At 54.0% G+C, this 16,409-nt stretch overlaps 3 protein-coding genes across 7 annotated transcripts; all 3 read left to right on the top strand.

Annotated features, from left to right (window-relative positions):
• The first annotated feature begins 334 nt into the window (after positions 1 to 334).
• MAPK3 (mitogen-activated protein kinase 3) lies at positions 335 to 5,597 on the top strand. The gene is made up of 8 exons (XM_004692018.2): positions 335 to 549; positions 2,356 to 2,545; positions 2,722 to 2,838; positions 3,097 to 3,211; positions 3,576 to 3,707; positions 3,844 to 3,953; positions 4,050 to 4,204; positions 5,013 to 5,597. The coding sequence occupies exons 1-7, from the start codon at positions 539 to 541 to the stop codon at positions 4,170 to 4,172; spliced, it is 798 nt and encodes a 265-aa protein (XP_004692075.1). The 5' UTR covers positions 335 to 538; the 3' UTR covers positions 4,173 to 4,204; positions 5,013 to 5,597.
• A 94-nt stretch (positions 5,598 to 5,691) lies between these two features.
• Positions 5,692 to 11,152, top strand: GDPD3 (glycerophosphodiester phosphodiesterase domain containing 3). Of its 4 annotated transcripts, none has more exons than XM_004691693.2 (10): positions 5,692 to 6,364; positions 6,623 to 6,665; positions 6,868 to 7,003; positions 7,076 to 7,121; positions 7,285 to 7,403; positions 7,483 to 7,572; positions 7,911 to 8,044; positions 9,305 to 9,364; positions 9,483 to 9,534; positions 10,978 to 11,152. In XM_004691693.2, exons 1-10 carry the CDS (start codon positions 6,226 to 6,228, stop codon positions 11,104 to 11,106), a joined length of 948 nt encoding a protein of 315 aa, XP_004691750.1. In that variant the 5' UTR covers positions 5,692 to 6,225; the 3' UTR covers positions 11,107 to 11,152. The 4 variants fall into 4 exon arrangements, with proteins under 4 accessions (XP_004691750.1, XP_012587370.1, XP_012587371.1 ...); XM_012731916.1 differs by having other exon boundaries at positions 7,860 to 8,044; XM_012731917.1 differs by having other exon boundaries at positions 6,273 to 6,720.
• Positions 11,153 to 12,348: 1,196 nt separating this feature from the next.
• Positions 12,349 to 16,204, top strand: YPEL3 (yippee-like 3 (Drosophila)). Of its 2 annotated transcripts, XM_004692017.2 has the most exons (5): positions 12,349 to 12,491; positions 13,159 to 13,341; positions 13,434 to 13,477; positions 13,708 to 13,816; positions 15,716 to 16,204. In XM_004692017.2, the coding sequence occupies exons 2-5, from the start codon at positions 13,225 to 13,227 to the stop codon at positions 15,803 to 15,805; spliced, it is 360 nt and encodes a 119-aa protein (XP_004692074.1). In that variant the 5' UTR covers positions 12,349 to 12,491; positions 13,159 to 13,224; the 3' UTR covers positions 15,806 to 16,204. The 2 variants fall into 2 exon arrangements, with proteins under 2 accessions (XP_004692074.1, XP_004692073.1); XM_004692016.2 differs by lacking the exon at positions 12,349 to 12,491 and having other exon boundaries at positions 13,099 to 13,341.
• The last annotated feature ends 205 nt before the right edge of the window (positions 16,205 to 16,409 follow it).

Raw genomic sequence — 16,409 nt, 5'->3', positions numbered from 1 at the left:
ACACAGTTCCTGCTGCATTTATCTCCCACCCCCTGGAGCTGTCTCGGCTAAAGTTAGGGAGCCCATCCTGGTTAGCAGAGGATGAGGGGTCGGAGCAAGTAGAATGGAAAGGGTTGAGTAGAGGGGAAGTCAGCTAGCGGTCAGTCTCTTCCTCTGTTTGTGAAGTCACTGAAGGGCCGCCTGGCTGGTCCCCAGCTTTCTCCCTGGAGATCCCAGGCCTTCACAGCAGGAAGGAACCAGCATTGTTTATGACTTGGCCAGAGTGCTCTCCTGCTCCCTCCCCTTTGCCAAGGCCTGGGTGGGGCCTCTAGACCTAGAATCCCCCATTGTAAGGCCACACCAACAGCATCCCTCTGGCCTCCTCAGCTCAGCTTACGACCACGTGCGCAAGACTCGAGTGGCCATCAAGAAAATCAGCCCCTTTGAGCATCAGACCTACTGCCAGCGCACTCTGCGGGAGATCCAGATCCTACTGCGCTTCCGCCATGAGAACGTCATTGGCATCAGAGACATTCTGCGGGCACCCACCCTGGAAGCCATGAGGGATGTGTATCCTTCACCTGGGCCAGCTGGCTGGCCAGGCACAGCCTCAGATCTGGGCTGGGAGAGCATTGGCTTGCTTGCTTCTTTTTCCTTCTTTCCTCCCCCCTCCATAACAAACCCAGTAAAGGCAACCTTTCCTCCAGAAAGGTGCACACAATGGGAAAGGACTGGGAGACATCAGCTGTGTCCTGGCCTGCTATGTCCAGGCAATGTGGCCTTGGGCAAGTCTGTTCTCTACACTGTACCTCAGTGGGGTGGGGGCTGGGCATTTGGTCTCTATGGGAGCTTTGTCTTCTGACATCTGCAATTCTGTGATGTGACCAGCCTCAGCCCACAGTCCCTGCTTGTATAACAGACCACAATTCTTCCCCCTCTGGGTTCTCAGACTGAAAGGGAGGCAGGAAGGAAAAAACCTCCTTTTTGCCTACCATGAGTCAGGTGCCTTGCATGTCCAAAGCTTTTAACATTTCTTATTCGACCTCCCAACTGCCCTGTGAACTGTTCTCATCAGTTCCATTTCAAAGATGAGGAAACTGAAGCTTAGAAAGTCCAAAAGTCAAATATTTCTGTTGCTGAGTTCTCCCACCCCCAAGATTCAAATCTGTCCCCTTTCTCTAAACATCCCCCTCAGGGCCCCACCCTGTCACCTGTGGACTTGCACCTTGCCCAGGGAGGTGCTGCCTTGCCGTTGTCGCCTCCCCCCTTATCACTTTCCTAGTTTGTTGTCCACTTCCTGCCTGGCTCTGTTGTTAGCAGCTTGTAACACCCAGCACCTCTTCTGCACCTCACCCACCCCAGTCAGCCCCAGCCCTCCACCCAAGATCATGCAGTGTCTGTAACACCCACCATGCTCTGTGGGCAGGAAACCTTCATGCTCACTCCCAGCTTGCTGTGTGACCTTAAGCAAGTCACTGCGTTTTGCTGGTTTATAAAGCAGCAGGGTTGGTCCAGATGTTTTCAGAAGGCCGATTTGAGACTGTTTCAAAAGACTGTTTCAGAGACAAGCCATCTGACAATCTATGTAGTTTGTATATGTTTAATCTTTGTTTTATATTAATATATAAAAGGACATTTACTCCTCAATCTTCTGAGATATTGCCAAGCATTGAGTAGGAGCGTGCTGTTGGGAGTTTTTCCTCATTTGTCTTGCACAAACCATTCCCATAAGGCAGGCATTTATTTTTAAGCAAACATTTATTGCATGCCAGATGGTGTTCATACATTATTTTATTTAACCCTCACTGCAGTCATGTGGCTTATAATACATGCAATATTATAAATACTACTGCAGTTATAATAGCAATAGTAGTTCATGTTTGCTGAGCCTTTGACATGCCAGGCACTGGGCTGGCTGCTTCACATAGGTCACCAATTCTAATCTTCACCGCCACTTTCTAAAGAATCATTATTTTCTCAACTTTACAGATGAGGAAATAGAGGCAGAGACAGGTAGAGGTCATAAAACCAATGAGTACTGAAGCAGGAATTTCCAACACCAGCAAATTAACTCCAGAACTTCTGCTCTTAACGTCCAAGTTCTGCTGTCTCTGATAGTTTATTACTCCCATTTTTCCCAGTGCAGAGACTGAGTGGCCATAGCTTTGTTCAGGGTCATCAGCTGAGATAAAGCAGAGGCCTCATGTCCAATTGTATTAGTTATGGGCCTTACTCAGCTCATGATATGGGTTGGCAGATCTGTTGAGTTCCAGGGAAGCCAGCTGCAGGGCATGTGAAGCCCAGTTCCATGTCTGTTCTTCTTAACCAAGTGCCTCCCACTGCCCCCACCGGGGGGGTCTCTGGTGCCATCCTCAGCTACATTGTGCAGGACCTGATGGAGACAGACCTGTACAAGTTGCTCAAAAGCCAGCAACTGAGCAATGACCACATCTGCTACTTCCTCTATCAGATCCTGCGGGGCCTCAAGTATATTCACTCAGCCAACGTGCTGCACCGGGACTTAAAGCCCTCCAACCTGCTCATCAATACCACCTGCGACCTTAAGGTCAGAGGTTTGGATCCTCCTCTATCACTTTCCTAGTTTTTTGTTCACTTCCTGCCTGGTTCTCCCCTGGAGCCTGGGGAGGACAACATCACAAAGGGAACAGCATGGGAAGGTTATGGTTGCTTGGGTCTTGGAGACCTTGAGCACCAAACTAAGCAGCCTGGGTTGGATTCCAGATCTGTGATTTTGGCCTGGCCCGGATTGCTGATCCTGAGCATGACCACACTGGCTTCCTGACAGAATATGTGGCCACACGCTGGTACCGGGCCCCAGAGATCATGCTTAACTCCAAGGTAGGGATGCTATCCCTGAAGTGAAGGGGTCATATGCCAGAAGACCCGCGAGTCACCTTTGAGCTAGGCATTGATCCCATTAATGCAGGAACTCTACCCCCAGACCTATCATTCTGGCTCTAGAAAGACACTGAGTGTTGGCTCTTCTGGCCCTTCACCCTTGCCTCCCTGTCTGGTGTGTTGTATCTTGGTTGGGGGTGATGGGTTGGCCCATCACAGGGCCCTGTCGAGGCTGCCCATGACTTTTCTTCTCTTCAGGGCTATACCAAGTCCATCGACATCTGGTCTGTGGGCTGCATTCTGGCTGAGATGCTCTCCAACCGGCCCATCTTCCCGGGCAAGCACTACCTGGACCAGCTCAACCACATTCTGGGTGAGGGGGGCCTGACCAGAAAAATAGAAAGGAGATTAGCTTACCTGCAGTGAGATTAGAGTCAGCCTCTGTGAGTCCTGGAGTCAGGGACCAGGAGACCCTACAGCAGTATTCAGGGACGTATAGGTACTGTTCCTATTTAACAGATTTAAAAAAAACAAGACTACACTCCACACCTAGAAAGTACTAGGTGTTTGAACCTAGGGCTGCCTGAATCCAAACTCCTTGCTCTTTGCATCCATTATGTTGGCTGGGAGATAATAATCAGGACCTGGAACAGGTTGGTGGGGGCTCTTGTTCTTGGCTCTTCTGTTCCCAGAAGGGAGAGAAGATTCCCTCACCAAATTACCTGCCTTACCTACAGGTATCCTGGGCTCCCCATCCCAGGAAGACCTGAATTGTATCATCAACATGAAGGCCCGAAACTACCTACAGTCTCTGCCCTCCAAGACTAAAGTGGCCTGGGCCAAACTTTTTCCCAAGTCAGACTCCAAAGGTGAGAGACATGGGGGCTGGCGTGGGATAAAAACTGGTTGCAGAGGAGGAAACGTGGGCTCAGCAGCTGCCTGAATAGACAGGCTTCTGGGAGCGCTTCTAGCCTTCTCTGACTTCTGGCTCCTGCCCTTCCCTAGCCCTTGACCTGCTGGATCGGATGTTAACCTTTAACCCCAACAAACGGATCACAGTGGAAGAAGCACTGGCTCACCCCTACCTGGAGCAGTACTATGACCCAACGGATGAGGTGGGCCAGCCACCAGAAGCTGGGCAAAGGAATGCATGCTCGGATGGGTAGGCCTCCCTCAGTACTTATCCTGAGCCTGCTTCTTTGCCATCTTAGCCGGTGGCCGAGGAACCCTTCACCTTTGACATGGAGCTAGATGATCAACCGAAGGAGCGACTGAAGGAGCTCATCTTCCAGGAGACAGCTCCCTTCCAGCCTGGGGCACTGGAGGCCCCCTAATCTGGGCAGATGCCTCTGTTACCTGGGGCCTGGTGAGTTCTCCCCACTACCCAGGGTACCTGGCAGGCTCTCACACAGTCGTGTATCCATGATGCCTGTGTATGGTGGCAACAGCAAGCCAGAGCCTTCCCAGGCCACAAACCTGGTCCACTAGTTCTTCATGTCCCCCAGCCCCGAGGTTTCCGTCGTCAACTCACTGCATTTTCCAGCCCTATGGCTATTCCCGGCTCTCAGGGGTCACTGGGGGGCCCTCTCAACTTTTGACTCATAATATGAGCAAAGAGGTAGGTTAGGCAGTAATTGTTTTAGAGGGAATAGTAGTAGCAGTACCCATCCTGTTTTAGATGCCAAAGTTTTTCGCATCTGGTGCCCAGGACAGCCATTTACAGACCTTTTGGGGGGCCTTGCTGGGCCTACCTCCCACCCGCCATAGCCCCTCCAACAGCTCACCTTTCCTCCTCCAGTCTCCTTTCTGTCTCTGGCAGCTGTGGTCTGATAAAAGGAAGGCTGATATACCTGGGCTCACACCCCAGCTCCGACAACAGGAGCGGCATGACAGCACGCACCTTATCTCTGCTTCAGTGTCCTGGAAACGGTTGTAATAATGAGAGCAAACACTTAGGGAACAAGAAGCACTGTTCTGAGAGGTTGCTGTGGGTTCATTCATTTGACCCTTATCACAGCGCCTTGAGAGGTATTAATATTAGCCTCATTGATGATAAAGAAAATTAGCTACATTCCACTCACCTGTGGGGGATGAAAGGCGAGAGGTTGAGGCCAGGGCCCTAGCAGGTCTTCCCATGAGTCTAATGGTTCCTTTCCCACCTGCCTTTTGTTTAGGCCCTACCTCCTGCCTGCCCCTCTCCTGCTGGACTGTTAAGAAAATGGACACTGTGCCCAGCCCGGACTCCGGCAGCCCAGGTCGGGGCAGAGGGCAGGCCTGGCCACCTTCCCTTGCTCTGCCCTGGCTGCCTGCTTCAGGCAAGCCATGGATGCCCCCAGCCCTCCCCTCCTCCCCACCAGGACCTGAGGGGCTCAGGTGGCCCCAAAGCAAACTTCATTCTGCTGCTCTGCCTTCGTCTACCCCAGCTGTCCCAGTCTCTGGTAGTTCTGGAATCGACAGGCTCTGGCTGCCCCAGGACCTACTGAAGGGTCGGGGTGGAGGATGGGGACACTGAGTAGGGACTCAGGGCAAGCCCCACCCCATATCCTCTGAAGGAACAATCCTACGTCTCAAGGGCTAGTATCCCTACGAGCAGGGCCCAGGCCTAAACCCCTTTCCCCTCAAAGCTGCCACATTTAACGCCCCCTGCTGCTTCTGTGTGTGGGTGAACAGAAGTGGAGGTGGGGGCACATGGAGAGCCCAGTGCCCCTCCCACCCCTGTGCCTGTATCTAATATATAAATATAGAGACGTGTATATGGACGGCCCCGGCTCTGTCTGTGTTCGCCGACACCCTGACCCTCATCTCTGCCACTTTGCTGCAGGCTCTCCAGCCCAGCTGCTTCCCAGTCGTGGCTTTCCCGGCCCTGGTAACCTTTCCATAGCGGACCAGGGTTGATGGGAATGTAAGGAGCTCCACACTCCTGGGAAGGATGGAGTCAGTTTTCCCCTTGGTCACTGCCCTCTCTGGTCTCTGATGACTGTCTGAATGGCTGGTGTGATTCCAGGATGACTCAGGTGTACCCTGCATATTCCCAAATTCTCTGGAAGTGTCAAGGGTGTTGTATACTGTGGGAAAGGAGCAGGTTGTAGTGTCCACCGCAGGGGAACCTGTCTCCCCGTGTGGGCCAGAAGAGGGCTGCTGGGGTCTGCGTGGGGCCTTGGGAGGTGAGGACCCAAGTCGCCTGGCCCGTGGACTCCTGCCTCCACTCCATCTCCGGCGGAGCCCTGCAGCCTGGCGCTGTGCCAGCAGCAGGCTTAGCAGGTCCCAGGGGTGTGGTGGCGGCCAGTGGTGGAGCCAGCCTACATAGGCCAGCAGTCAGCAAAGCAGCACAGTCCATCCGGCACTGCTGAGCTTGCTGCCACTGGAGCCCAGACAGGCAGCTTGGCCATGAGCCCTCTGCTGTACTATGCTCTGCCTGCCCTGGGCAGCTATGCCATGCTCTCCATCTTCTTCCTGCGCCGGCCTCGCCTGCTGTACACACCTTGGGTTTCAGTCTTCCGTCCCCGCCTGGGGGCCCACCGGGGAGGTGAGCGGGGCTAGGTAGGAAGCGGGTGGGTGGCAGTTGTTGAGGGTGGAGAGAGGGCCAGGGTGGGCAGCAGAGGGGTAGGTCCAAGTGGCGGGGTGTTAGAAGGGGCAGAGACCAAGGCCCAGTGAGGGCAAGGTGGCCGGGCGGATGTGGAATGGGGAAGAAGAAAGAGTTCACCCTGGACTGACTGGTGATGCGGTGGGGGGGGGGGGAGGAGGAAGGCCGGGACCGAGGGACACGCCCAGCTGCCCCACACAGGATCGGGAGAGCGGCTGGAGAACACCATGGAGGCCATGGAGAAGTGAGTGCACCTGCCGGGGAAGCTGGTGCCAGCTGAGCTGCCTGATGCCAGCAGGGTATTCCCTTCTGGGCCTGGGTGACTGGAGCTCCTAGCAATGTGCAGTGCATGTCCTCACCTCCCGCCTCTCCCACCCCCGCTAGACTTACCTACCACCCTGTGATATGGCCCTTCCCCTGCTGCCCACTGACCTCTGCCCCTGCAGCTCCATGGGCCAGAGAGCAGACCTCCTGGAGCTCGACTGCCAGCTCACCAGGGACGGAGTGGTGGTGGTGTCACATGATCAGAACCTGTCCCGCCAGTCGGGTCTCAACAGGGATGTGGGCAGCCTGAACTTTGAGGTGGGCCTGTCCCAGTCCCCCCCCCCAACACGCGGTTACTGCATCCTGGTGACATACTCCTTGCCCTCCCAGGAGTTGCCCCGCTACAAGGAAGAGCTGGAGGTTTACTTCTCGCCAGGTGAGAGCATGACCTATGAGTAGTGGACAGAGCTGTAGTCTCCTCCTGCCGGCCTGGGTCAGTCATGGCCTCAGCCTTTTGCCCTCTTTTATGAGATTCGACCTCCTGAGTCCCCCAACCCCGACAACCCTTTTCTGATCCCTCTCCCCACAACATGTCCCAGGCCGCTTCGCACACGGGTCGGACCGGCGCATGATGAGTCTGGAGGAAGTGTTCCAGAGGTTCCCTCAGCTGCCTATGGCTGTGGAGGTCAAAGGGGACAATGAAGAGCTCATTCACAAGGTGGTAGCAGGCAGGTGGGGCAGTGGCCCCAGCTGGTGGGAGGCCTGACCCTCCTCTTCACTGCCGCCTCCTCTCCCAGATAGCAGCCCTGGTGAGGCACTTCAACCGCAATGAAATCACCATCTGGGCCTCAGAGAAAAACTCAATCATGAAGAAGTGCAAGGCTGCTGTGAGTCCCTGTGCCTGCCTGCTCCCCTCCTTCCAGGAGCTGGAGCCCAGCACAGCCCCAACCTGAGGGGCTCGGGAGGGCTTTGGAGGGCCTGGCCCTGAGCAGTCTCCCAGGAGTAGGATTCCGAGCAGTGTGGCAGCAGGGGAAGAGTGTGAGCAGAGGTGTGATAGTGGGAAGGAGGACGGTGCCAGTTAGGCCAAGGTGTGGCTTTGACCCTGCAGGTCGTGGGCTTTCCTGAATACCCAAAACTTTCCCCTGCAGCCCAAGCCTCCTCTCTGCTTCCCCAGGAGCAGACTGCTCGCTCTCTCTCTCTCCCACTTCCCCTTACCACTCCCCAGAACCCCGAGATGCCATCTTCCTTCACAATAAGCCGAGGAATCAGGGTGCTGCTGTTCTATTACCTGGGGCTGCTGCCCTTCATCCCCATCCCTGAGAAGTTCCTCCTCTGCTTCCTACCCACCATCATCAACAGGTACCCATACTGGGACAGGATGGGGCCTCTAAGGGTACCGTCAGGCCCTCAGCTGCCTTTGGTCCTGAGAAAAACTCCCCCATACATCTCAAACCCTATTGGGCAGGGTCCCCTGTGGAGCAGGAGACCCAGTCTCCCTGGGTCCTTGGAAAACTGCTTCTTATCAAGCAGGAAAACTGGTTCTCATCAAGCATTCATGAGTCCTAAGGGGGCCACCAAACCCCTGAAATTATGTGCAGATGTGTGTTGCCATAGCGTTTAGGTGTTTACTTATCCAGTTTTCCAACAAATAGTTATTGGATGCCTCCTCTGGTCCAAGTGCAGTTACACTACTGAGTAAAGCCAGTGTGGGACGCATGAGCCTCCATGAGCTTACAGTCTGGCTGGGGAGACATATCAATTAATTAGAGCTTCATTCTAAAAGAAAAGCAAGTGTTTATCCCGCTAGGAGACTGGGATTAACAAAGTAACAGCTGGGTAAAGTGTTAGGATTTGATTGTCAGGTTCAGGCCGAGCCCCTCCCTCTGCTTTCTGAGAATCTCTGAGCCACCCAGTGCCTGTTCCTCTCTATTGTCCTGAGGAAGCTCCCAACCAGCCCCCACAATCCCTTCCTAACAAAGAGATCATGATAGCACAGAACTTTGTGTACATATGGTTTATACAAGTCTACAAAGTGTTTCTGCACCCTTCAGATCTGGAGTTTTACCTCCGAGCACTCCCAGGAGGTATAGGAATCATGACCCCCACTAGTGCCCAAAGAATTAGACTCAGCGTTTCTATAATTTGTCCAGGATCACACAGCTAAACAGGCTCAAAACTCATCCTGGGATACTGTAAAGGGTCACTAGGGTAATTCTGGGTGGGAGGGTTAGAGAGAACTATGACTCAGCCATGTCCAGTCTCAACAAGAGGGTCAGGCCCCACCAGAAGGACCTCCAGATTATGTGTCCAGCTGAGGAATCAAGCTGGATTCTGGGCCTGGACTCACTATGGATTTGCTGTGGGATGCACCTTGGGCCAGTTACTTTCCTTTCCCAAGACTGTTTCTTCTGTAAATGGTGAGGGGAGGTTGAGTCCAACCTCAAAGAGTAGACTCAGATGTGGGAGTAATCTCACTGAACAATGGGTCATGATGGCCTTTGATCAACTGCAGAGGGTCTTCTAAAGGGAGTGTGGTTACACTGGCTGGCAGGGGACTACACTAGCACCCCACCCCTGTGACTGAGACCCAAGGGGCTGACCACCATATCGCCTCTGCAGGACCTATTTCCCGTTCTCCAGCCCGGGGCTGAACCAGCTGGCTGCTGTTGTGAGCAGATGGTAAGGTGGGCGAAACGGCTGGGAGGTGAGGTGGGGTCAGGTGCTCAGAGACCTGCCACCTGCTCTTCTCCTTTGATCCCCTCTCATCATGGTTCTTGTCATTCCCTACCTGCCCCAGGATCATCATGAGGAAAAGTCTCATCCAACACCTGGAGCAGCGAGGGGTACAGGTGAGACTTGACCTCTAGTCCCTCAGCAAGTGGATGGGTCAAAGTGGGGCCTACATATTTCAACCACTGCTCCGCTGCTGAAGCTGGACCCTTGGGCAGGGTCTGAGTCTCGACTTCTTCATTTGTAAAATGGGGATAATGGTATATTTAACTCTTCTGGCTATATAACTGGTAGCTAGTAAAGGCTTGATAAATGCTAGCCTTTGTGATTACAATGAGGCATTATACTCTCCTGATCCTGGTGAGGGGACCTGGGGAAAAAGACCAGATGAAACCTGACTCAGCCCAGGTTCCATGAAACCCTCAACCCCTCCCCTGAGCATCAGCTTTGACTGGGTTATTTAATTAGCAAACCTTTATTGAGAATACCTGGGGTGGGAGCTTACAGACAGAGGAAGGAACTGAAGCCATTGTAAGTGGACAAAAAACAAAGCACTGTGGCCTGGGAGGTTAAGAGAAGAGAGGAGCTGGCTTCAGGAGGGGAGATGGAGAGCATCTCAGGGAGGAGGATCAGCATGTTTGAAGGCCATTGGAGGACCCCAGAGCAGCTCCAACAGGCTGCTGAGTGGAGGAAGTTGCCCAAAGGTGCTGGAGAAGGCAGCAGAGATTGAAGCAGGCTTCAGATAGGAGCCGGCCTGGATTTCAGCTCAGTAAGACAGGAAGCTTTTGAGGGACCCTATAGTGCTAATTTGATGGAGGTTTAAGGGAAGGCTACCTGGACCACCCTGTGAAGCAATAGTGGGGGCCAGTGGAGAAGTAGGGGTGGATGGAGAGTTAACTCACAGGCAGGCGGGGACTCAGCCCTGATTGGCTGTGGGAGTGAGTGAGGCCAGGGGATGAGGTAGCTCTTTCAGGGCAGCTTCCCACCCCCAGGGGCTTCTCCACAACTATGGGGCGCTGGACTTTCACTCTCTGGCCAAATTAAGGAGTTGAGTGGTCGAAGTGACTGGCCCAAGGTACAAATACCATCTCCCCCTACTTCAGTGCCCACAGCGGGAGGACTCAGGAGGCAGCAGCGGAAGGGGGCTGGGAGGCACTAGCTGGCAGGTAACCCCCCCACAGACTGGCTCTGGGAGTCCTTGGTTTAAGCATTAGATAATTTCCCCTGTACATACTGGTAAATACTTACTGTGACAAATCTCAGACTATCAATATGAAGTCACTGAACACAGAGCTGGGAGACATGCTATATAACCCATTATAAATTATATATAACTTATTACTTAAGCTTTATATAATTTTAATGTAAGTATATAATTTGGTATGTAATAATGTCCATGCTTAATAACCAGTTTTCAAAAATCTCTAAAAAATTAACAATCCACCCCAGCATAGTACTGCTGGAGGGCTCCACAGAGGAGGAGCCCCCTCCCGGGTTATATAGCCAGAAGAGTTTTGAGTAAGTTTGTTTGGAGACTACATTTATGGCCTTTCCTCACTCAGGTGATATTTTGGTGCCTTAATGAAGAATCAGATTTTGAAGTGGCCTTCAATCTGGGGGCCTCTGGAGTGTTGACTGATTACCCCACAGCCCTGAGGCAGTATCTGGACAACCGTGGAGCAGCCCTCTAAGCCAGAGCCCCTCACCTTTTTGTGTCTTCCCTAATAAATGCTTTCTTTTCAATCGAGTCTTTGTGCTACAGGGGAGGGGGTGCAGGCAGAGGTTCAGGGATGGGGGTGGAAACAGCAAAGATGGCACATTAGGTCCAGAGTCTTGGGGCCCCAATCAGCCTGACCCACTAGTTCTACCACATTCCAGACCCACAGTAATGCCACACCCTGTGCCAGCCTGGCCTCCACTCTCAGGAATGTCCCTCCCAGGAACAGGGGCCCCTGCCCCTTCAGAGATACAGATAATGGTTCCTTTCTCTAAAGTTTAGGAAAGCTGCAGAGACTTGCAGCTGTGGGCCTCCTCACCTGGCTGCAGAGGGTGGGCATGGCTGAGGCCGCTGAGTGCACAGCACCCATCTGCTGTCGGCTTTTCAAACTTCCAGGTCCCCTATTCCAAAAGCTCCCGAAGTTCCACAGATCTCTTCAGTCCAGTACCTTGTGTGATTTCACAAATGTTTATGGAGTAGATCAGGCTAGGTACTGGGCCCACAACAGGGGACAAGACGTGCCTGGCAGACACACGTGCAACCATTTTCAATGGAGTTCAGAGGTGAGAGAGGTGAAGGGGGAAGCCCACGGGAGACACCGAGCCCGGCGGTGCCGGGCAGGGACATCGGAGGAGGCGAGGCTCAACAGTAGGAACTGGCTTTTCTTCCAAGTTCTGACTCCCGGGGATCTAACCGGGATGGGCGCCGTTAGCGCTTGCATTTCCCAGGGTGGTATCACACCAAAGTTGGGAATTTCAGCTTTGCCTCTTACCAGCTAGATGACGGGGAGAACTGCTAGGTCTCGGTAGACCTCAGTTCTTTGGGGAAATGGGAACAATAGAAGCTGCCTCCTAGGGTTGCTGCGGTGTGAAGAGAGGAGTGGTGGCGGCGGTGGGGACACGCAGATAATTGTGGCGATTATTTCTCGGGAGAGAGAGTCCAGACACCACTCCCCTCCGAACCCCTTGCCAGATACCTCGGCTCCTTGCCCCTCGGGGGCCGCGGGAGGCCAAAGGGGCGACCGCGCCGGGCAGCAGGAGAGCCGGCTGGGCGGCCGGCCGCAGCCGCATTTCCGGGCCGGACCGAGCGGGGCGCAGGGGGAAGGGCAGCGCGGCCTGCGCTGGCCCGGCGTGACGCGCCTCCTCATTTGCATGCCGCGCGCTGATTGGTCACGACGGCCGCCGGGACCCGCGGCCGGCCCCCTCCCCCTCCCGCCGCAGCGGCGGCAGCAGCTGGTCTCGGTGTAAACAAGTCGCGGCGGCTGCGAACCCGGGCCGGGGGGGACGGCGCCCACCAGGAGCGCCCCCCACTCCCAGGCCAGGCCACCCCGGCGGACCGGGCCCTGCGCGCCCAGGCGAGGTGAGGCCCACATCGTCAGGGCTGCGTGCCGCCTCGCGCCCCCGCCCCGCCAGCGAGGACTGTCCCCTTCCCCCGGGCGTCCGCTCCCCCCAACCCCTGAGCCCCAGGTGAGCCCCGGGGGTCTCGGGTAAGACTGCGATGCAGGTAAGACCCCCTCGGCATAGACAAGGCATCAGCGCTCCCAGGTAAGAGCCCCTCCCCTTCATGACTCTCTACCTTCATGAGGCCTCCTGCTTTCTGCAGGTGAGGGACCCTCTCTCCCCCCAGGAGATCTCCCTGTACCCCAAGTGAAGCCACCCCACCACCTCAGATGAGATCCTAAGAAACATCCATTTGCTAACCTCTTTATGGCTCCCCTAAACTGAGAAATGACAGTTCTTCCACTCTAAAGCCCCTTTCTTCCACCTTCAGTTGCCATGTTAGCAGGGGTGAGGCCCAAAGCAGGTGGGTGACTCACCTTGGGCTCCTCCTAGCCTCAGTTTCCCCATTGATGCAACTTGAGGCCTCCTCAATGAGTCAAAACTGAGACAGCCCTGGCCCCTGGAGAGGCTGCTGGCTCTGGGGAGAGGAGACAGCAGCCAAGTGTGACAGAGAGAGTCCCCGTGGCTCTGGGCGTGCCTGCATGTGTGTGGCCCCGGTCCTAACAGCCCCCCTCCCTTCCTGGCAGGCACTGGGCTCCCTCTGCTCCCCGTGGGCCGCTCCCCGCGTGGGGCCACTGCCCCCGGCCCCCGCCATGGTGCGGATTTCAAAGCCCAAGACATTTCAGGCCTACTTGGATGACTGTCATCGGAGGTATAGCTGTGCCCACTGCCGTGCTCACCTGGCCAACCACGACGACCTCATCTCCAAGGTAACAACAGTTGGACTGAGAGGCTGGAGGCTCTGTCTGGCTGCTCCCCACCAGTAGTCCTGACCCCCTCCTCTCTCCCTCTCACCCTTTAGTCCTTCCAGGGCAGTCAGGGGCGTGCCTACCTCTTCAACTCTGTGTGAGTATTCTGCCTGCCTCCTTTCTTTCTCTGACCTCTGTTGTGATCTGGGACCCATGGCATCTTGCTGATATTTCAAGTCCCCCTGGTTCAGGCAGGAAGCTGTGGGAGAAGTAGAAGAAGCAAGGGAAAAGTGGAATTGGGTGCAATGGATAAACAGTTAAATACAAATTAGAGAGGGGGTTTCGTGATGGCCAGCCCCTCCCTGAGATGCCCCCATGTCCCTGCAGGGTGAACGTGGGCTGTGGGCCAGCCGAGGAGCGGGTACTGCTGACAGGCCTCCATGCGGTCGCTGACATCCACTGCGAGAACTGCAAGACTACATTGGGCTGGAAATATGTGAGTCGGTGACTCTGACCCCAGGCTAGCCTTTGACCTGACCTCCTTGACATCACCTCCTCACAGCAGTCATCTGGTAATCTTTCAGGGTGTTCAGGCCCCACTTGCACAAGTCAAACTGTCTCTTCACCTCTGACCATGTTCTCTTTCACATCCTGCAAGGATGTTGCATCGGGTAACACCACACTGATAAAGAAACAGGAGCGGTAGAGCAGGCAGGCTACATAATGCAGGATGCTGCTCAAGAGCAAGATCCTGGCCTTTTTATTAGTAAACTAACCAGACAGCATTAATCATATGAGGAAAACAGAAAAGGAGAGGGAGAAGGAGAAGAAGCAGGAGAAAAGTGGAACTGCACTTCTCACCTGCTTATCGCTTGGTTTCAGAGATCAAGCCCTGACTCCCCAGTCAGGATTTCAGTCTTATCAGTAAGGCATTCCACTGATCAGCTTCTGGGGTCCTTCACTATACATCAGTCGACAGCCCCAGGGCTTTCCTGGTCATAACTCGTGATGTATAAGTCAGGAGTAAGTTTGTGCTTCTGTCATTAGCACTCCCCGCCACCCCCCGGCATTCATACCTCTTGATGCATACCTTTCCCAGAGTGAGCGAGCTTTATGCTCTTATTTGATGTGAAAGTCACCTCGTGGGTTGGGCTCCTATGATCAGGCAGTTCTGACCTTGCTTTAGGAGTACAGACCTGTAGGTAACAAAGTGGAAGCTCGATAGGTCCCTTAAGATTAGCAGACCCACACAAGGACTGTTAGTATTTTTCTCTTAGCCCCTTCTTTCTCTCTTGGTCACAGGCATTCCCATTTTAGCAATGAAGATAGCACCCGTTGCCATTTATTGAATGCTGACATGCCACGCACTGGGGTGTGCATATATTATCTCATTCAGTCATTACAGCAATCCCATAGGTAGAGTCTATTATTATCGTCACATTACAGAAGAAAGGAAGGCCCAGAGTGTTAGGCAACTTGCCTAAGGTCACACAACTGGTAAGTAAAGAACAGGAATTAGAATCCTAGTTTGTTTGTTTGTTTTTTTCTAGACTCCTGATGTTGTCATTCAGAGGTCAGAGAAGTTGCCCAAGACCCCACAGCAGCACAGAGCTGGCATCCTTGGGCCTCCTTTACCCCTGTCCTCATTGCCCCTGGGTCTGGTTTCACTACCCTGAGTCTCATTTTCTTACCTGGCAGTGGAGGCTAAAGTCATCACCTGACACGCAAGATTGTTAGGGGATCAGATTAGATGCAGCAAAGAAAGATGCTCTTGGAAAATTGTAAAGGACAGGATTCCTCAGGTATTGTTTGAGCTGTGGTTCCTCAGGCACAGACAGGCAGGCAGCCCTGATCTGCATTAACCCCTAGCCCTGTCACACTTTTGCTTTGTGTTGCTGGACAGGTAGCTTGGCCTCTCTGAACCTCTGTAAATCCAGAGGTGAAAAACTTAAGTGCTAGCATATACTGTGGATCTGCAAAGGAGCAGCGTGGATCTGTGGAGGGAACCAGTCTGTGGCAAACTGGAGTGAGCGTGACCTGCCTATATTGTAGTATTTTAAAGTTAGGGTTATTAAAATCTCTGCTGGCCAAAGAGAACATTTGTGTAGGTCTAAACTGGCCCTCGGGCTACCAGTTTGAATCCTAGATCTTGTAGAAATTAAATACCTGCCCTGTTGGAGTCAATGTTAGTACTTAAATAGTACCTGTGATTGTAGTTCTGTCTGTCCCCTGTTGGTGAGAAGCCTGACCCTGCTGCAGACCACTCTTTTGTGGGCAGGTGGCTTGGTTCTCTGGGTGACAGTTTCTTCATTTGTAAAATGGGACCATTTCCACTCCCCTATGTCTTTTGATGCGGCATGTTGCCTGAATATGACGGCCTCTCCCCTCCTTTCAGGAACAGGCCTTCGAGAGCAGCCAGAAGTACAAAGAGGGGAAGTACATCATTGAGCTCAACCACATGATCAAAGACAACGGCTGGGACTGACCCCTGCTCCTGACGCATGTGGCTCCAGCCCGGCCTGGCCTGGCCGCCAGGGGGCGCCACTGGCTTCCTTCCGCCCAAAGGGAGCTCTGGACCCTCAGGGCCCCTGCAGAGGAAGGACCCAGCTCCTGTACATATATTTTATTGCATGCACTGTGACCTTGGGGGGAGATCAGAAGGTGGACGACACCCCCGCAACTCCCTGCGATCTGGCTGGCTTGGATCTCATTTTTAACCCCTTCCTGCCCCGCCTGCCCTATAGATATGGCCTGTGTGCTGCTCTCTTGGCCCCAGTGCACCGTCTGCCCTATGAACTTCTGCCACCGGTCCCCTCTTACCCCACGCGTGTCTGCTCCCCATGTTCTGTAGCGTTTGTACATAATAAAACAATGGAGTGGAGACCGCTCCAGACTCACGTGGACTCTGGGAAGGGGACACGCATGCAGATTCCCACCTCTAAAGACCCCAGGGTTAGGCGTGGTGATCAAAGCTGGACACCTTCGCTCCTGGACCTGGCTTCAGGCGCCTTCTCCGGGACCCAGAGCAGGTCTCACTGCCCGTGGTGACTGCCAAGCCCACTCTGGCTCTCCAGGCCTTGACCTGGGCT

The sequence above is a fragment of the Condylura cristata genome, unplaced genomic scaffold (assembly GCF_000260355.1).
Source record: "Condylura cristata isolate star-nosed mole 26May11 unplaced genomic scaffold, ConCri1.0 scaffold00032, whole genome shotgun sequence".
Classification (NCBI taxonomy): Eukaryota; Metazoa; Chordata; class Mammalia; order Eulipotyphla; family Talpidae; genus Condylura; species Condylura cristata.
The sequence above is the reverse complement of the archived record's forward strand: the minus strand, read 5'-3'. Positions and strand labels throughout refer to the sequence as shown.